The sequence below is a fragment of the Onychostruthus taczanowskii genome, unplaced genomic scaffold, assembly GCF_017590055.1.
Source record: "Onychostruthus taczanowskii isolate IOZ18803 unplaced genomic scaffold, ASM1759005v1 scaffold38, whole genome shotgun sequence".
In the NCBI taxonomy this organism is placed as follows: domain Eukaryota; kingdom Metazoa; phylum Chordata; class Aves; order Passeriformes; family Passeridae; genus Onychostruthus; species Onychostruthus taczanowskii.
Genome location: NW_024501237.1, coordinates 4,756,907 through 4,778,727, shown reverse-complemented (window position 1 = coordinate 4,778,727; position 21,821 = coordinate 4,756,907). Strand labels below are relative to the sequence as shown.

General features: G+C 38.2%; 1 protein-coding gene across 1 annotated transcript in view; it reads right to left on the bottom strand.

Annotated features, from left to right (window-relative positions):
- ARHGAP10 (Rho GTPase activating protein 10) overlaps positions 1 to 21,821 on the bottom strand; it is a 137,930-nt gene that overhangs the window by 82,425 nt on the left and 33,684 nt on the right. The window contains exons 2-4 of the mRNA XM_041412073.1: positions 13,948 to 14,043; positions 13,797 to 13,858; positions 1,659 to 1,730 (exon numbers count right to left, since the gene is read on the bottom strand). Coding sequence (XP_041268007.1) covers positions 1,659 to 1,730; positions 13,797 to 13,858; positions 13,948 to 14,043 — 230 coding nt within the window. The remainder of the gene's footprint in view (positions 1 to 1,658; positions 1,731 to 13,796; positions 13,859 to 13,947; positions 14,044 to 21,821) is intronic.

Below are 21,821 nucleotides of genomic sequence, written 5' to 3'. Positions count from 1 at the left end.
ATCAGCAAAGGGATGTAAGGTGCAGAAAAAGTCTGAGGCAGCAGATTCAACTTCTATTTTGTAATGGTGGAGCATAAATCTTTCCTAAAGTAAATCCTATACAATGTTGCAGATCTATTTCACCACTAGATGCCACAGCTTGGTTTTCAGAGCTAAGCAGAGTAATATTTCCAATGTCAATGTTTTGATTATATTGAATAAATACTCAGTTAAGAATATTCCAAGAGCTAAATATTTTTAGAGGGTTTTTATTTGAACATTATACAATTATGTAAGATTTCTATTTAAAGGTTTAAATGACCTTTTTTGACAGAATTCTGTTAAAAAAAAATGTTTAGATCAGAAATAAAAGCTACAGCTTCACAGAAACAGTATGCAGGGACACAAGGAAAGAAACATTCATCCAAACAAAATGGGAGATATAGGCTTTGTGAATGCAATTTGTGTTAGAAGCATCAGGAACAGAATTCTGACTAGGAAATGAGATAACTTAAAGCATTGGGAGTTCTCACCCAAAAACGAGCAATTCTTTAATAGCAAAAATACTGCTGAAATAATGCATTCATTACACAGCTGCTTCTATGACAATCAGTTACATTCAGAACAAATTCTCTCTTTCCTTGGAAGACTGGCTGTATTACAGACCAAGTTTTTATTGTGTGTTGGTTGGGTCACCTAATATACTTCTCTCAAGTCCATAAAATTACACAAAGCTCATTGTACCATTGAACTGAAAGGATTTATGATCAACAGAGCATTTTCAGTTCATGAACACTGAAATCATATGCAGACATGTTAATCATTCCTGCCAAAGTCAAAATGCATAGTGCTCTTATAAGTGAAACATTGTCTTAGCTACTAAATATCACTGGTGATGAAGACATAAAATTGTAAAATAAACCATATGCAGGTATTTTGAAAACGTATTGAGTTTTACAACAGAAAACTTTAATAAAATGCTGGCGTCTTTCTTTTCTACTTTTTTTAATCAGCACTTAAATTTCTCACTGCAAGGAAGGCAGACAGATGTAAATTTGTCCTTTTTACTTTTATCCAAATCTAGTCTGTACTTAATACATGAAGTTCACTTAGCTTTTTTTTACAATATTCACAACTTAGTGACAATCTTTAAAAAATGACCAAACACTTTTATCAAAAATACTTTCAATGAGATCTTGTCCTTAGCCTCTTCATCCCTATTATTCCCATGCATCCAGAGCCAACGAGTTATTTATTCAAAACAAAAAATTAAATAAAGGCAATTCTCACTTGCAGGTGGCAAAAATGTAGTTAAAAGCGTATGGATGAGTGAGCTCCTTTAGGTAGTTAATATTTTTCAGCCTTTGATTGTGCAACTGCAGGCAAATACAAAGCAGAACAGAGTTACCCATTAGGAAGGGGGGGCAGGCTGTTAGCAGAATTCTTCCTATTCCAGACAAAGGAGATAAGGGAGGTGGGGAGAAGGAAAGGAAAGGACACATTCTTCTCTTCTTGAAACATTCCATTTGTTTCTGAAGCAAGTTCTCAAAGTAGAAACAAAAAAAGCGCGAACACATGAAACATAAACAATAGTATGTTTCTGCCAGTTACATGTCATTATTACAATGCAATCCAAGTAGAGAAATTAAACAAACTTATAAAGGCAAGGAGGGACAAACCTTTACAGCTCCTAGCTGCTCTTTCCTAAATCTTTCCAAAGGTTTGATCAGAGTTTCAGTAACACTGAGTGCCTAAAGAAAAAAAAGCATGGGTTAGGTTTCTGTAGCCAGATTGATGAGTCACGTCAGTATCAGCAATTAAAAAAAAAAAAAAAAAAGGAAGCTCTGGGGTAAAATAATAGAAGCATGCACGTTAGAACTACTAATTTAAAAAAAAAAAAATCACATCTGAGTTCATTCAAGCTTACAAAATTTCTTAATTCAATCCACTATCAAGAAAATTAAATTAAAACAAATGCAAACATTTCAGAAATTTTCACGTTGCACCCAAAATTGCAACTGCTTCATTTGTGCCAGTCTTGCAGATCAGGCTGAAGGCCTCAATGACTGAATACCAGAGTGACACAGAGGACAAATGAGCTTCACTAGGGGATGCAAAGATTTCTGCAACAAGAAGCACTACAGACAGCAGCGGAATAGACCAGTGAGTAGCAAATCATAATCTTTTAAGACAGTTAAAGCCACTAGGCATTCATATAAATCTACAAATATTAACACACTTAAATACATTAATAAGACCTTAAGCTAAATTATAAAATCAAAGAGGTGCAAAGTCAATAAACAAGAGGTTGAGATGACTGGGTGAGCATCCACCAGTGCACTTATAATATAAAGTCTCACGGTCATTGCAAAAAGAAAAAAGGAGGACACAATATCCCATCATAAGATAGAAAACTGTAGCTTTTTTAATCCGCACAGCTAGTAATTCACATGAAATTTCCCTGAAGATGAAGCAGGGTTCCATATGGTGCAAACAAGACTTCGAATTTTAAAAATATTTGAAATTTCAGGAAAGGCTGGTACTTGAACACAGCAGCAGCATGGAAAAGATGGCAAGAGCATTGCAGGTGAGGGGTAGCAGGGGGAGCAGACCTTTTGGTCTGTCCTAAGGCAGACCCACAGAACAAATCATGAGTTTAGCACAGCTGCTGGGCTGGGATGCCAAGAGTTCAGGCAGAGCTCCCTGGAATCCCCCTAACATACAACAGAAGCCTTTCTCTCTTTCCTCCCCTTTCCCCTCCCTTTATAGTGAAAATTTTCAGATAAAACATCACAGGCTTAAACCGGCCTTCTGGAACACTTCTGAAAATTCTTATCATAAAACACACACGGGATGTACCAGAGATCTGGCACAACACAAACCTGAGCAGCACTGTCTGCTCCCGCCCATCCCTGCAGCCATCAGGGATTACTGTGGGAGTCATCCTGCCAATTCACTGTAACCACAGCAACCCACATTTCTACAGGGCCAGCGCAGCGCACTAACCTGCAGCTAACTGGAAACCCAAAGAGCTGGCAAGTCTGGGCCAAACTGGGTGCTGCACAGTCGTCCACATAACAGCTACATCCGAACTTCAGAGCACATTTTCCCAGCAACTTCCCCCTGCACCCATTTCCTGATTTTGCCAAAAACATTTTAAAGCACCATTCAGCGCACCTTTGGGAGCAACAGGAAAAGGAAGAACTCTCAAGTCAGAGTGGAGAGCATAGAAACCCTACAATCAGTCCTTCTCTACTGGAAAACTTTAAATTGTTCTCTGTTCTAACAAAGTGAAGGAGAAAACTCCCTGGAGGAAAACTCAGGATGGCACAAGCTTCCATGAGGTAGAGCACCACACTTACTGGAATCATTTCAAAGCATTTAAAGGTAACTACTGAGCACTCACATGGTTAGAGGGTTAAAAATAATTAACAAATGACAAGTTGCTTATTAGTTGTTTGAACATTTACACAAAAAAGTGTAAGGTTAACACGCATTGAATGTATGCTGAACACAAAGTCCAAATCAAAGAAAACCATAGCACCTTGATGTAACATTGGAAAAATTAAAAAAAAAAAAAAAAAAAAGAAAAACATATGCATAAAAAGGCTGTGCTTCATAAAACCACAGGGCTGTAAATCACTTGATCTCCTGCTCCTGTGCAGTATTAACCATGAGAACCACTAAAGGAATTTGTTTGAAGCAGAAAATAATCTTTAAATCAAAATGGGATGTTCTCTTCAGTGACTGCCAACAAGCAGATTCCACTGCTGCCAGTGGGATGATATGCCAGTAATTCTTTCATTAAAAGAAAAACAAGCTTTCTCTCCTTCCAAAAAAGACATTTCTCACTTTGCACAACTTAGACTTTTGTTAACAGATGTATCCCCAGGCGCCTGCCATGAAGGTACTTATGATTTGTCAACCCCTTTTCTCTCTGTGTCTGGGTTGAATAACAGGACTGTTGATTACTTCTGGGTGGAGTGAGGATTTGCAGATCTTTGGTCATTCTTACAGAGCTTCATACCAGGCCATATATTAGAATGCAAGGCTGGTAAATTCAACAGTGAATTACAGAGATGTTCTGACTGACCAAGTTCATAATTAAAATACCTCCAATACAAGATTAAATAGAGACGCATTCCTGATGTTTTCCAGTACATAGAATCCAGTGCTTGTCATGAAAAATTACAAAAAGATGTATTATTATTTATAGAAAAAAAATATTTACACTGCTATTCATTCTTAACTCTTTTCTAAAACTATAGATGGCAAGTTAACAAATAGGAAATAAGTGAGGGATTACGTAAGTATATTTGTAATTATCACTTGTACCTTTCTTCAGAACTAGAATCATGTTAAAATGGAAAATTTCCAGCAAAAGTTAAACTAGGCATTTAAGTTAATATGAAACTAGATGTTCCTTCCTTTTTCAACTTCTGTCTTGACTCTTACATTCATTTTCATCCCTCTTCTTCTCTAATCCTGACAGATTATGACAGAAATGTACTATTTAAAGTGACATTTTAAAATCCCCCTTTTTACATCTTTCATCTATCCAAACTTACATGAAACAAATATATATTCAATTATATCTGGCAGGCAAACCGTGGCACACAAGTCATAAGTGAACCAATCTAACAAGGTCATGTCTCAGGTAACAGAATTTTAACCAGCTTTGTGAATGTCAGAGTCTCAGGAATGCCCTGAGAAATGTTTAACCCAACGTGCACACGTGTCTCGGGCAGACAGTCCCAAACTGCTTACACTAGTCCTGCTCTGTTTGCAGCACCTACAGAAAGGTCAAATAATTAACTTAACTTGAACATGAACCTGGCAACAGCAGCAATAAAGTCATCAGTGCCATCACCGCCTCAGATGATCACTCTATCCAACATTTCCAACATCCTGAAGCATGCTGTCAGCTTTGTGTGTACCTATTTCAGACACCTTTACAAAACTCCACTTGCTCAGGCAGAGAAGTTGTACAGATCATAGATTAAGGGGCCCCAAGCACTCTTTCCAACTGCAGTCCTCAAAGGCACAGGCTTAATCCATTAGCAAGCTCATTCACAGCTGCTGGATACTTCCTCAGTCAGGTCGACAAGACCCAACAGGTCACTGAGCAGTCAGTGGCACTCCACAAGATGACTCCATTTAGACTGTCACTACTTCCCTTCCCAGAAAAGGTGGGAGTAGGGGTGTTTAAGGACAAACTGCTTCCACCAACACCTCCTCCTCTGCATTGTAATCTGACAGAGAAGACCAGGCACCAGCACTCAACGCCCCTCTTGCTTTCTCCTGCAGTAGGCAGGAGCAGGTTCTCTAAGTACCCATTCCCTTTCCAGGCACAACCAGGCTTATACTGCAGAGGAGGAAGGCTGCTTGCATGGCCTGTAAAGGAGTAGCAACCCACAAGAGCTCTCCTCAAAGTTCAGTGGTTAAAAAGCTTAAACCAACCTAAGTTAATCAAAGTTTGTTGTTAGACAAATGCAGTGCTGGCCTCCCAGCCTTCGTCCTAAAAACATCCTTAGAGCTCAGCCTTTACTGGAAATTGCACACTGATCATCAACAACTGTGGTGGTAAGATAAATACATACCCTGGCTCTGCTCCATTGTGAATTCATGCATTCTCCCATAAACAAAAAAAAATTTACTGAGAAAGAAGAAAAATTAAGCCATAAACATACACCTTCCTGCAGACTGCACTGCAACACAGGAGTGCTGAGTTCCCAATTCCACCTCAGGAACTGGAATGCAGATTGGATGCCTTGCATAAAGGAGGGGGTTTAGTTTCTGAGCATACCAACTGGACAGATTTATTTGTAGTCAGGGGCAGGATTGTTGATTGTCCCTCAACAAAGCTATGAGGGAGGCCAACAAGTCAGTAAGGCAAAGCTCATGAAACTGAGCAAGTGTGAATGAAACCAGATCTGGGAAGGAAGCTTTGCCTTAATGAATGCAACAGAGAAAGCAGAAAGGAAGACATACCTAGCAGTGATTCAATAACAAAATAGTTGATAATGCTGCTAGATAAAGAAGTTCACTTTCTAATAAGGATATTTACCACTACAGCAGCTCTTCTACTTACAGAGGATACAGTTGTGTTTTCCCTAAGAAAATGCACCATTCTGATACCTCCAATGTTGGGAGAGAGAGAGAAATCTATAAAGAATTTTATTTATTTTTTCTCCAAAAAGCTTTTCTACTTCATATAGTGATTTGCTACTGAAATTTCTCAAAGCATTAAGACCTACGCCTAAAACCCTGCATTATTAAAATTTGCAGATACAATTCTACTACTGAAAACATCAGATGTTATTTGCAAAGCCTGAATCTCTATTCTTTCCTTTCCCATGAGAATATGATTTGCTCTTACAGTTACACATGCCCTCAGCTGCACAGCCAAGCCCCCTGCCAGCCCTACAGACAGAAGTGTCTACAACCACACCTCAGCACTGGTTCTGCATTTATCTGGAGCACTGATGACTGCAGACAGTGCAAGCCACTCCCAAGGCTCATTATTTTGTTTTCAAATCAAGTTTTCTTCTAGTAAACATGTCTGGATTTTTCTCCCTGCTCTAGAGCTTTCCCTATAGTTTTACAATCTTAGATAATGAAAGAGCCTCAGGCACACATTGGGAATCCAGACATTGGAGTTTTTTGGTTTTTAGAAGGCCTGCAGTATACAGACTAAAGGCTTTTTAAGGAGGTCTCACGGCACATTAATACTTGTGTGTCTTTGCATTTGTGCAGAGGCTATAAAAAAGAAGTGACATCCATTGCTGTGGATTCATTTGCTGTGGAGGAAGCCATCTGGTAACAAGAGAGCCAGGGGGACCAGTGAGACACCTCACCTAGAGACAACATATTTTGTTGAAGCACCAGGAAGCATCTGTAACAAAATACATCACCTCCCTCTTAGGTGTTCCAGAGAACTACCCCTCAGGGTTTGGTAAGAAGACAAGAAGTTTCTCAGACTATTCCAGAGGGAGTTTCCTAGGCCATTGAGCCACTGCCTCACAAACCTCAATACAGGCAGAATTCCTGTGCTCTGCACTTCTTTCACAAGCAGCAGCCTTGGCTTAGAAGAAATACAACAGCTGGACTCATGAGTTCAGCCTTCCACAGAAAAGTTGTTTCCTGTTCATCTCCTGGAAGTTAGTGATTCACCTTAAGGATAGACAGCTAAAAGGGCCTCCTATGATCCATCTGCTACGCTGTGCCCTACTCTGAAATGCTGCCCTCATTGAGTCTCTTGTCATGAAACCGCTGGCCTCCAAAATCAGATTGGTATCATAAGGAAACAATAAATAATTTCCTTTTATTAAAAAAAAAGATAATTAAATAGACAGTGGGTTTTAGTAAAGATTATTTACTGAAAGCTATTTAATAGTCCTGTCTTCTGAGTAAGTTTATTCTTATGCAATACATTCCACTATAAAGAGAAAAATACTACAAAGCCATAATCATAACAAACAAGAAAACAAAGAGAAACAGACTTTCACACACTGCAACACATCAGCTTTCCCCATATGCAGTGAAGGAGAGCTGGGGATAACTCCTCTAAGAAAGACCTTGCCTTAGCAAATGGCAACACACCAGAACATGGTTTGGCTTTCATACCATAGACAGTGTATGCGGTCATGTTGTGATCCTAACCAAGCAAAAAGGCTGCTCAGAAAAGAAAAATGCATAATGCCCATTTTCTTGGTGCATGGCAAAGCTCATCACTGAGCAAAAAGATGCCTCAAAGTCAAGGAATCCAGCAGCAAACAACAGTATCAGTATTCAGTCAAGAATGAATTGCTCAATTGTCAGCACTTTCCTCCAGAAGAAACAGTGGTGTTATTAACAACCAGCAAAATCCAAACTGGTGACAGTTTTACCATACAAATTCCAAACATTTCCCAATGATGAACTAACAGAATGAAAATTCTCTAGTGAATTATGTTGATGCATGTGAGACCACAGAGTTATCTGGAAGGGGAAGCTGGTGGTAACAGGACTTGTCAGCTGTGTTCACTCAGAGGTGGGAGGAACACACCCAGATCTGGTTCTGCACTTTTTTTTCTATTGTATAGACAAGTCAGCTTTGGTTTATAGATTGATGTAGACAAGTCCATATGTAACTCACAAAACTATTTCAGAAGACTATATATGACATTCAAAACCCAAGAAACAAATGAAACATTCCATGTCAGGAACCACCAAATCAGACTAAGATGTGGCTGAAATACTCATAGTTCCACCTTCATGTTCCATATTCTGATAATTACATGATTGTCATCTGGTCTCATGCCCAGCAGAGGAAAAGGAAAGGCTGGGCAATGAGATATGGCAGCAATTGTTCTGCTTCTTTCTAAAGCTGGAAAATGTTTTATTAAATGGGAAAAACTTCACAGGAAATAAAAGAATGTAGATGCTGCAATTAAGGTACTCAAGTGCTGCTCTTGAGACATGCTGTTTCTTTCCTTTGTGCCTCTATCTCTGCATCTGAAATATTCAATGTACTGTTGGCAGCTTAATTTTTCGGAAATGGTCAACATTTATGTCCTTTCCACTGTCTTGGCAGGTATATTTAGCAGATTGCACTGTCAGCAGACTTAAAAGCATCTGAACATATGGAGCACTACATAATGCCTTCAACTCCTATTGAACAGATCTTGAATGCATCACACATCTAAGACTACTGGGAACTTTTCTACTCTGAACCAGTGAGTAAACTGATTGCTCCTTCACACAGATTTCTTCAGATTACTGTCAAGAGAGATTAAGATTTACAAACCCCTAAATACCGCATGAAGAGTGCCAAAGAAAAGATTAGAAAAATTAATTCCACCATCTTCACAGCAGAGTCAACTGCTGAATGGAATCCAGATACAAAAGTCACTGCACAAAAGGAAACAGAGTTAGCTATTCAGGAGCACTGTGTGTTAAGTGAGCACTTCACCTGTAAAATAAATATTCATGCACGTCCATATCTAATCATAAGAGGTAGTTTAAGTAAGAATAAATAAGTAAATGTACATATGTGTACAGATTACTTAAAGTATATCTTTAAACTTTTGAGTGTATACCTTTGAATGTTAGCAACGTCTTTTAACTTGTGAAAGCACAACTGAGAAACCCTCTCCCCTTTTTTTTTAAGGAGAAATAAAAAAAAAAAAAAGACAAAAAGAGTGACTTCACAGGGATATTTCCTTAAAAATCCATAGAGAGCCATTTCTTGTGCTCCTGATATATGCCAGGAATAACTCTGCTTTTCAGAGATGCTGATTTGGATTTGATTCTGCCAACCTGGCAAAACTGACAAAGAATGCAAAAGCATTTTTTCACAGGCCGAAATTGCAAAGATACCCATGGCACAAGAACAAGCCCATTTTGTGCTAAAAAAATAAAAAGGAGTAACAAGACTTTAAAATATAGCTGCGTAGTACCTTTCCTCTTAGGATATCTGAAGGGGTAGAAGTGTGCAAAAAACATAGCAGGAAATAAAAGAGAATGTATCAAAGTAAAACAGCTTGTTTATATTGCTTGGGAAATCACAGGGAATATAGCAAGGTGAATATAATTATATCAGAAATCCTATACAAAGAGAAATGTAATGGAGTGAAATGAAAATAGACAAGTGTGTCGGGGCAAAATTAGAAAGAAGGTAAAAACCATTTTGTTTGGCAACAGCAAAAAAAAAAAAAAAAAAAAAAGAAAAGAGATTCTTCATATGTATCTGAGAAGAGAGAGGAAGGAAGCTATAAAACCATTATTGAATTGAAATTAGTGTTAAATCAATTATGGTGTCTAAGACAACAGATTTTCACTATCTCCAGAAAGGAAAAAAACCCTCAGTTAAATTACAGCAAACTATCTAACAAAGAGGGGAAAAAACAGTTCTTAAGGGGAGTAAGCACTCCTTAAGAGCCATTAGATGTATTCCTACATTACACAACAGAAGTATTAACTGCATTCAAGACCGAAGGGGCTTTGCTTCAGAATACTTTAGGAAGTCAGCAAAGCAAACTAAAGGGAGAGGCAAGCAAGGTCCCAGAGGATGTAGAAGAGCAAATACTTTGGCAACTTAAAAGCAAGAAGAGGAGGAGAAAGCAGTAATTCTAACATAAAAGACAGAAGGTCTAAACAAAGTGTAATTAAATTGAAGAAGGAAAAATACAGATGTAAAACACCACTTAGAAAAGGTAACCATAAAAACACTACAATGAAGAAAAAGTTATCAGTTTTATTCCATGACTACTGCAGAAAAATTCTCAAAAATTTCCCAGCTTAACTTGCAGTAAAGGAGACTCAGTGTGAACATTAGGTGAAACAAATGAAGACTAAATAACAGAATAAAGAGAAATTCATGTTCCTGGAACTTTTTTAAGAACAGGTTAGACCAGCTCTTGACAAGGATCATGTGAACTCCAGAAGCAGATAAACTCCAAGGAGGACAGAGGAACTCCAAAGAGGGAAAGCACTCAAAGCCAGCAAACCAAGGTGACCACAACAGGAGTGCCAAGCACTGCCAAGATAACTGAGGGAACAATACAAGAGCCATCAAATTTGCTTATGACTTAGCAAGACTGGAATCAACAGGGAAAACTAATTAGGGGCAAGCTGGTTTTTTAGGAGTAGCCTGGGATGGAGAAAGGGAGGTGTGAAGGAAAGGACCAACAAACCTCAGGCTAACCAGGTAACACTTCTCTGCTTGCTACCACAGCTCAAATGGGGGCAGACAGTGAAGCCTGTTGTTCTCAGTCCCTCACAAGAATCAAAGCTCCTCTCTGCTGCCAGGAAAACTGGGGTTGGGAGGAAGGGTTTGGTGCTCTCCCTGGCAAGCAGGGGGACAGCTGGGTGCTGAGACAGAGCATCTGAGCATCACCGTGCTGGGCCTTGCTCATCCCCACCTTTTTCTACCACCTTGCCAAGTTCCCTGTCATCCCTGAACTTCCACAGTACTTGTGCAGTGCCAAAGGAGCAGAATCTAAGTCCTACAACTCCATTCACCCTTAACATCTAGAAATAATTCCCAGAATATTCTCAGGGACAAAGTGATCTATTTCTGCCCTTGGGAGCATCACCAAGCTACAGTGCTACGGAAAGATGTAATTTGTTTTTTTATTGATGACTCTGTAATAATTTCAGTGAAATGTTTGGTTTATTGCCGACTTCCCTTTCCATATGCAACTAAATCCTTTGACACCTGGGATATAATTTCATCAGTCTTTGAAGGAGATGGGAGAAATGATAAAACCATGAAGTGCAAGATTCCATCTGAATGAAATTATATCCACCAAATAAATATTCACCAGATAAATTTACCTTTCTGGTCATCATTCATTGTAAACACTGACAGCGAGTTTTATGGACTCTGGATTTACTACAATTTCAGAAAACCATGAGAAGTGTAGATGATGGGCATTTACTTTGAGTCTAGAATGTATTTTAAGTGCAAATTTGTTTCATTTACAATGTGGTTCTGAAAAAAATAACTCTTTTCTCAAGTATCTAAAAAACCAAAATGTGCAGCAGTGTCTGAAATGCCCTTTGTCCTGTAATTATTCATTGATTTCTTTAATATTAATTTATGGGCCTGAAATTTGCCTATCTATTTAACCATGCACTGCCACTGAAGACAGCAGTCCAAAATCCTCTGGTCATCTTCAAAATAGTAAGGGGGGAAATGCTCAATAATGAGCATTCTTAACAAAGACTGAGTGCTTTTGAAAAAAAAATCCTGCTATATACTTTGCATCTTAATGGAAAGCCTTTGGATCCCTGACCTCATTCCAAACATCTGTGAATGCAACATGTCCTAATATTCTCCATGGGAGTATCTCTAGAGCTCATGCCACTGTTAAAACATCCACTGAGAAGTAAAAAAGAAAAAAAAAGTCAGAGGAGCAGATGCTGGAAATTACCTTTTTCCAGTCATCACACAATCATTTTCTCAGAGACTTATGGCCCCGGTTACATAAGCTCACTCCAGAAATGATACATAACATTTGCCTGACTACAGATGAAATAAAAAGGCCACACATCTGGTAACTCAGAGAATATATTCTGTTTCCATTTGGTGTTAAATATTTTCCCCATTACAATTTATAATCCCTGTTTTTCATCAGTCACGGTTCTAACAAAACCGGAATTCCATCCTTGTCCTATCAAGAAACTGACACAAGTTAGCTTTCAGGATGATAGCACCTTCTGTGTAAGCATGGGCACCATACCAAAAAAGTAAGTTAATACAGTTTCATGGCATTCAGTCTGAACAATGGAAGTATTTTAGGATCCAGACAGACAGCACTGCATTCTGTACAGCCTGCTGTGGTGGTGATTTCTCCCTGCTGAAAAGCTATTGATACAGTCCCCAAAATGTGCTGGGTAATTGTTGAGTCATCCCTCAAAAGCCTGGCATCAAAATAAGGTGGCAGTTCATTAAGTATTTTTCATTATAAAACTTCATAAAGATTTTCATTAATTAGATTTGTGCAATTCATTAAAATAAAACACAGTTATGGATGGCAGGAAAAAACAGAGTAAAGACTATACTGTAGAATTATGAAAAACAAAAGAAGTATTGAAACATACTTGAGCCAATCTCTACAGTTTAGCAAAAGAGCTCAGAACACTGAAAAATTGTCTCTCCTACGCAAAGACAGTTTTTAGGAAAGTGTGAAGAACCACACTGACCCTAATTCAGACCCAAATGTGGTTCCAGATCAGAACAGCATACCAGAACAGAATGCAACACTTACAAGGAACCATGACTATTACTGGGATCAGGACTGGAAAGAGAAACATGGAAAAAAGAATTTTTCGCAAGTTCTTTTATTACTTATCTATGTATTCCTGCACTGCAGGCACAGCTTCTGGCAGAAAGAAACAATAAGACAGCAGATTAGTCTCAGCTTCCTCTCAGTGATGCCAAGGGATCACTGATTTCCAGGAAGGCAAAGATATAATCACATGTCAAATACCAAGAAATGCAATTGCTATCAAGTCAGACCTAAGCACATGTCCCATATGGAGAGTCTGGCCTGACTCAGAAGAAAACAGGGTACACAGCAGCTGCTCTATGAATCACTGCTCTGAAACAAAAGCTGGGCACGCAACTGCTGAGAAGAACTAGAAAGCAACCATCCAGAAAGAAACCCTCCATCTTCTGAAAAGTTAGGAAACCCAGGTAGCAAGGTGTTTTGCAGAGCTCTCAGCTCCTGCTCTGTGTGCAGCCAACATGAGCCATATTTCACTAATTACACCCCAAGCAATCACAGGCAACAGAACGAAGAACAGAGAACTTTTACACAACAGAGCAACTGTCTGCAGCTCTAACCTCTCACTGTGAAGCTCAAATACAAAGGTTTCTAAGTCTTCTACTTCATAAACACAACAGATTGCATCCCAGATCCACTTAAGTACTGAAGCCAGAGCTACAGAGATTCTGGATCCAAAGTTGGCCAGTTGCCAAAACTTGAGCGTTCCCCTGCTGCAACATTAACTCTTTCACTTTGCTTTTTACTGGAAATGGTAAACAAGCTCATGCTGGTTTTCCCACTCACCCCAGCCATAATTAATCTGGGCATGACTATTTTAAACCAACTCATATTAATCCATCCCTACCATACAGATTTCTTCTTTAATGAAAACTAGTTGTCGGTACTCTAGACTACAGAACCAGAGGCTGCACAATGAGAGCTCCCACTGTTAAGCCAGTGATACCAACATCTTGGTGATTAACAAAGCAATAAAAGCAATTTCACCTAATGTTGATGTCTTTGCAATGTGCACAGCTTTTTAAATCATTTATTGCAACTCACCAAAATTTCTCTTTGTTCTTCAAGATTTTTTAGAAAGTTTGAAAACTCGTGAAGTGATGCATCTGTAATATAAAATAATACAAAGAAAGTCTAATCATGTTGCAGGATGGCATTGAAAAAACATAGCCACTTATAGTCACTTCTTACCTACCTATGTATCTTTCATCATCAGTCTCTGCATCACCAATGAATTCAAATTTAAAGTCTCTCAGAGAATGGGCAAATTTTCTCTGGGCTGCTGAAAGGTCTGCAAGAAAAAGAGCACAGGTTGAAGGGTAAGTAGTCATTTTATGTAGGCCAGAAGATCTTTCTATGCCTAGAATAACCCATCTTTTACAAGAAACTCTTAACACAGGTCTGGCTAGGGACATTACAGGACATCCAGTGTTGCCTAACCCTCTTCTGATAAGGAATTTGTCACACAGATTTCTTTATGCAAAGCTATATAGTAGAAAGCACATGTGATCATATGTATAGTGTTACATCTATCCTTCAATTTAGGGCACATGAAAACAATTCAGGCCATGAAAGAAATCTGTAATTACAGAAGTTAAGGGCACAACTGTAAACTGTACCAGTTGTCTTGCTCTACTAACCTCAATTCCTTCATATATTCATCAGCACAAATACACATCTTGGAATTTTCTAGATAATATATATAGATAACTCCGCTAGTGAAGCCTTTATACATAAATATGCATTAACCAAATACAATAGAATTATTGTACTTTAACTAGAAATTCCATGGAGTTAAACTCTGCCAAAAGCTAAGTTAAATGCACAGCATTAAAATTAATTTTATATAATAACTGTTTTGTAATAGCCATAAAACATTTCCGGCAACCCAAATTTAACCTGCTAACATTTGACAATTTGAGTCAGAGCCTGCACTCTTGCACTCCCTCAGGAAGTAATCAGACTCCATATTCAGTCACAATATCATCAGGATAAACCTACACTGAAATTCATAAAGCTGTAAATAAACAATGCGCATAATCTTTTCTGTTGTGCTGACATGAGCAGGTTGGGAATGTCACAAGTTCTGGAAGGATTCAATTGTTCAGTAGGGAAAAAAAAAGGATGCGTGTCCTGGTACACCTCTACACAGTAGTGAAGGTTTTACTCACATTTTTGTTGTCAGCCAAAGTTAAGGACAACTTAAAGTACTTAGTTAATCTATAATCTTTTTCTTATCACATGCAGTTCTGAAGGGTTAAGAAGAACCCTTTTAACAGGCCAGCTAAGCATTTTGCTCTTTAATATTAACAGGCACTAAAAGATTACCAGCTTGTTTTTTTTTTTACTCTAGTTTTAGGAGGGAGGTAATTTGTTTCAGGTTTTGGGGTTTTTTTGTTTCGTTTTTTTTTTTAGTTTTGGTTTGGTTTTGTGGGGGTTTTTTTGCCAACAACAAACAAAAAAATCACCTAATTTGATTACCAGCCCTGCATTTGAAACATCATGTATTTTATCATATCATAGTACAACCCCTCATACTGTAAGTTTAGTTCAACCACTTAAAGGTTAAGTCAAATACTCTACAAATAGCAAAACAGTCTAAAATGGAAAAAAAATTATTTTTGTTCCTTTTCCTTTCTTTTCATCCATTTCTCATTAGACCTCTCCTCACGCATTGTGTAACAGAGCTGTTTCCTCCTAAACCTGTGCGTGTACCCTCCAACACATGATGTAGCAGGATGCTGCACAGGGTCGAAATAACAAAGATAAGGTTGAAGGAAGCAGTAACCTAACTCCCATGTGAAAGGAAAATTGTTTTAATTCAAATGTCTCATGGGCTGAACAGCTGTTCATAAAGCAAACAGCGAAAGAAACAAGTTCTGTTGGCTGTGAAAGACTTAAATATGGAAAATAAGAAGGTTCTTAACCATCTAATGTTACACTTATTTGTGAGCCAGGTCACAGCACAAGGCTGAAAAGAATTTATTTATGGGTGAATAGTTCCAACAACACTCACTCTCCCAAACTTATTAAATTTTCTTGAATCCAATAATCCCCTCCCAAAGCCCTGTCATATGAGAGTCAGCCCCATGCTAGAGGAAGGAATTCTTTACTATGTTTTCTCCTGCTTGTAGAGGTGAAGCATTCAAATCATGTTGAGCAAGGTACATGCTAAGACACTCATGCAGCACCACACACACACAATACCCCCATTTCCCTTCACAGACTGAACAGGTACAATATTAGGAAGTTTATGAGAGCTTTCTAGAGGGCTGTCAAACTGCCACCTCCCTTGTGACAGTGACAGCAAACATGGCTACACCCAGACTCTTTCAGTGCAAAGTCCAACATCTACAGTCAGCCTGAGAATGGGCTGAATTAAAACACAGCTTCTGACAGGATCAAAAACACACATTTATGCATTTCTCATTATTGAAACTCCTCAGGGATTGGAAATTACTGACTCAAGGCCTGACTACATTGTTGGAAGCAATAACCTTTTCACACATCAAAGCTATACTTCCAGAGTTCCTCATTAAAACCATGAAGACACATTAAATTTTTGCAACATATTTCTACAAATAATTTCTGAAATGTTTAAGAATCATTACAGAAAATTTTGGAAACCATCAGTGAGTTGGAGGGACTTGGAGATTTGGGTCACAGAGTAACAACCTGATGGGTCAAGAGAAGCTGAAGATACCTGACTATTGAATCAACACCTGGAAGAAAACAAGAAGAGATTTACTGGATTTTAAGAACTTGCCACTTTCAACAAAAGAAGTCACTGGAGCAAAATCAAAACCAAGTATCAAGTTGCAATGGAGGAAAACTTTCTCAGAAGGTCAGAGCAAGAATACTGATTTCATTTTTGTTAAGGCACAGGAAAAGTTACAAGGACGGTGGCTGGGAACAAACAAAAAAGAAAGAGATAATATAGCTTTTTGGTGGATTTTCTCGCCACGTGGCAAACCACAGCCAGAATGAGACACCTGAGACCACCTGCAGTCAAGCCTTCCATTGTGGGACAAACAACATCAAACTGCTCTGATAAATTCCAAATGTCCTTCACTACATACACAGAAGTTCACCCAACTATAAGCATTTATAAAAACCAACTAGATGTCATATCATTGTAAGTACTACAACGTCTGACTATTGTGCTACAATTTAAATGCTGAGCATTGTTGCTTGAATTAGATATTTCATAAATGTAACTTGCCTTCTTCCACGATGTGTCAGAAGACCTTCACTAGAGCAAAATTATTTGTCTGGCACTGCAGGTACATCCCAGCATTGTTCCACACCAGCATGAGAGCCTGCAGGACCAGTATATGTTCTTTACAAACACTAGAATAAGACAGCACTTGAGTACAATTAGGTTCCAAACAGCATGAGCAGTTACACTGGTTATGTGAATAATGCTGTGGCCTACTGAAGAGTAACTATTTTTTTCCCTTTAATCTCCACATTTTACAAAGTAACACCAAACTGAAAGATAAAGGAAGCAGCAATAGGGTTGTTGCTTGCTACAAGCTGTGGTTATCATTGAAAGGGGGAACAGGGCATTCAAGATCAAAGACTGCTTTAAATACCAACCAAACACTAACACTGCTGAATACAATAGAATCCCGGCAAACCCAGAGCAAAGTCATTTCAAAGATTCACCTTCTGAAACGCTAAAAGAAACTAAGCATCTGCTAAATGTTTTGACCAGATTTCCAAGAAGAGAAGGGAGGGGACCCAAGGACACCAGGACTTTTAATTTTTTCTTTGGCATTGTTCATAGCAATACGCTGTACTTCTTTCATGTTTGGATGCAACTACCTAAAAATACAGCAGACGAGACAGGAGCAGGTGCCTGCTTCCTCACTTTGCTCTGAAACACCTTGGTAACAAGTGCTCCTGTGAGTTTGTCCAGGGCCAGATGAGCTGCCAGTAGCCCACACAAAAAGCTCAATATTTTTTCAATTGGGATTTGAAAGAAAATACTTTTGTTCCTTATCCAAGTCGACACCATTAGTTGCTGAGTGGTGGCCAAACCTCACTTAACAGCACCAGAATCCAATGATTCCCTAATCTCAGTGCTAGCCACACAAACCAAAAGTCTTGCACAAAGCCAGACAATATCGCTTTCTAAAGCTATTTTGGATCTCTTTTGGAATGCAGAACTAAATGCGTTTGTATGAGAGTTAATATTTTTCTACAGCAATATATCCATTTCTGCTTCAAGCCTGCTTCAAGCTTTTAAGAAGAACTGGAATTACATCACCATTCCTCAATCCTAACTTAAAGTTTCACTGACTCTTAACAAATACACTCCAGGAATGACAGATTTCCAGCAGCTTTATTTAACATGGATTAAAACTGCTCTGGCTTCATTGAACAAAAAGCTAGAAGGTTAACAATCACTTAGATTTAACTACCAAGATCATCTTCAAGCTATTTTAAGGACTAATATTAGATTTCTCAAGGTATTTTCTTTGCAGTGGACCAAGATCAGGCAAGCTCACACACCATCGTGAAACAGGCAAGAACAAGCTGAGCCAGAGCTGGCCTCTCCCCTCTTCTTCCCAGGCATCAATCTCCTGCAAGAGCCAACAAAGCAGCTTCAGAGGAACAGAGCACTTAAAATAGTTTGTCCAAGAGCTGCATTATGGACTCATATGACATTTCATACTAAAAATGCACCATCTCAACACTTTAAAAGCAACTCTGTGTTCCTTTTCTGTGTCCCCTTGCACAAAGTGAATAATGAATCTAATATAATCCATGACACTGAAAACAAGAACAGGATTTAGTCACTACCTTAGCAAGGTGGATAAACAGGATTAATTTAGTAACTTAGCAGATGCAGGCCATGTGGCAGAATTCCTAAGAGCAGTAACACATTCCAACTCCCTAAAACCAAATAAACTTTTTACTCCTAATTTTTATCTGATAAATATATTGAAAGAGCCATCAAAACTAGAAAATTTACAATGAAGCTAAAACACAAAGTTACTCATTCCCATCCAAAACCTAAATGGAAATCAAGTTCAAAGTCTAAGAGGTTTCTGGAGTCTCATTTTAATGTCACATTACTCATGGCAGCTCACAGGTTTCTGAAAGTTTACCAATTTTGGCTATGAGGATTAAAAAGTAAAGTATTACTGACTTGTCAAATGGCTCAACTTCCCTCCGCTCACAGGTTTCTGAAAGTTTACCAATTTTGGCTATGAGGATTAAAAAGTAAATTGTCAAATGGCTCAACTTCCCTCCCTGCTTCCTCCCCTGCCTAATACAGTGCATGTAGTCAATCCCACACTTTTAAAACAAATAAGGAAAAGCTCAACCTGTCACCATTTCAGTTTAATCCAAGTAGCATCCTGCTCATGCTGGCCCAAAGGCTCCTCTCCACCTGTGAACAACTTCACACCCTACTCATTCATATGCTCAGGTCTGAGGCAACTCCACATTTAGTGTACCAAAGTTACAAATTGTTTTACTATTTTGGAAAATCCCTCAGAAATTTTTTCAGGCACATAAGTGAGAGTTTAAATTTTCAAAATACAACAAAAAAGAGGGATGGCAGCAGCAATGCTTTAGGAAGAGTCTTTCAAAGTTTAACATGGAAAGAGTTTTTGCAAGTTGAAAAAAAAAAACACATGCAAGCAAAGAATTTGTATCAAACAGAAAAAAGGAAATTGCAAGAGTAAAATGAAAAACAAACATCTCTAAGGTAATTTATATTTAAAAACTTCAGATCAATACGAATTTGAGCAATCTTAATTACTAATGGAATTTCTCCTCTTGACATAGGTAAGAACCAATGTCATTCTTTTACTACACTAAAGTTCAGATTTTGTCATGACTCTCCCAACTAATGACAACCCAGAAGCCAAAAAGAAAAACATATTTTTAGTGCTCAATCTAATAAAAAGAGAACTACTAATATTGGGGCAATGAATACCATTCTTCCAAACAGTGCCTCTTTTTATGAGGCTACTGCTCCCAAATGTTTCTTCCACAGTGCTGGGCATTCCCTATTATCAATTTTACTGCATGCTGGGGTCATTAATTGCGGTGTAATTTTGGGACAAGTAAAACCAGACTATTTAGTCTGAACAAGTCACATTGTGGAGAACAAAAGACACATTCTAACCTTCCTAAAAGAGACAACCCAACTCTTGCAAGAATTTTGCAATTTTCCATCTCTCAAATGCATAATCCCATGGTCTAAATGCCACTATCCCCCATATCAATCAGAACAGGCAAGTTAAGGAATCTTTCGGATCTCAGCAGAGTAGACTAATTCTTTTTCATAAACGTGCAAAATTGTTCAGATGCCAACACAACCTCCAACCATTGTTTTCTCCTACAGAAAGTATGCAGCACAATAAGATAAAACATGTATCAATTTATTTATCAATTTTTTTTCTACCTTCTCTCGTTCTACAACTTTTATCACAGAAAACAGAGTTGACTCATTTCTCCTCTTTCTACCCTTGCAACTACAAGGGTACAAATTCCATAATACTCCACATCAAGAAACATGTAATTAACATGTTAATTACCATGTATAAAATAAAGTAGCATCTCACTATGGGAAAAGTGCCAATTCCTGCTGGTATTGTCCCTCGGCTGCACCACACCTTCTTGGGCTCTGGTTATTTGCCCTTTTAGTTGGATCTTTGAAGTCTTCCAGCAGCCTTACTCCACCCTGCCAAGGGTATTTTCCTCTTTGCATCAGAGGCATTAGGCAAAAAAGCACATTCAGTATCTCAGCAATGATTAAGGTTTTTCTAAAGCATCTCCAAGAAGCTCTTATGAAAAACTGTTCCCACCCCTCCGCTAGCTCAGATGGTGACTACATCTTTCAGTTCTGCTTTTCAGGAACAGCATAAATTACATTATGAAAGCAAAAGATTCCTGGTCCTACAATCCTGCAGATAAACTCACTCCTCCAGTGGTAAAGAAATATTCCTGCAATCACCCTGACACAAGACCTGTATCCCAAAGTCTCTGCTGAAGAGTCTTGCAACTCTAAGGGAAGTTCCTGTGAAGCACCACAAAGATAATCTGTCTTCAAAGGAATCAGAACCATCTTCCCGATCCCTACAAACTCTGTAACTCTAACAATGAAACAGAATCAATGAAATAATAAATTAGAAAGCAAAGAATAAGGAAAAATGAATTTGCAATGCATGAAACTATGAGGGCATTTCACCAAATTCACACAGTTCCCTAAGACAAAAAGCAGCATTTCAGGATTTGCTGCAAAGGTTTCCCTTTGCCATGCTGCACCAAAGGGCAGCAAGAGGGACACCACTGTTCTACAGTCTGCTCCCAAAAGAAAACTCTTCATCAATCCAGAGGCAATGCTGGAACACAAAATATAAGTACTTATACAATCAAAGCTTTCCCTGATAAAACTTCCTAAAATATGTGCAACTCTTCAAGTAGCACAGACCTGGGAATTGCCTTCCAAAAGTGACTGCATTAGACAATGTGGGATGAAAAAAATTCCTTTTCAGAGATTAGGATTTTACTATTATTAATGTGAAGATGCATGAATTCAGAATGTGAGATTACACCACTAGTAACAAATTCTGAAATGGCAATTTAAAACTGATAGAATTTATAAAACAACTCTGATCACTAAATATATCATAGATTTCCAGATGTTTTTTTCTTCAATTAAAATTCTTGTCAAACACACAGATATGAGGGCCTTCATGCATTACTGCTGTTCAGTAGCAAGTAAATCAGAAGACCATACTGCTTAAGGATGGAAAAACTGTGCTACTTAACTGAAAACATTCTCAACTGGGAAACTGTATGAAAGAAATAAAGTACTTAGAGGAAAAAATATGTTTATTCTACAGCTACTTATCCAACATCAGCATTCTGAATGTTTAAATTCTGGATCATTGCTTTCATTCCCAGACTGAGTTCCCAGACAACTACAATGTTTACATAAAAAAGAATATATTGTGCTGAAATACTGTTTTGATTGCAAAAGAAAAATAGCAATTGACTGTTCGTCAGAAGCTAAATTTTGCCATTATAGTCTGCAAATTATAAAAG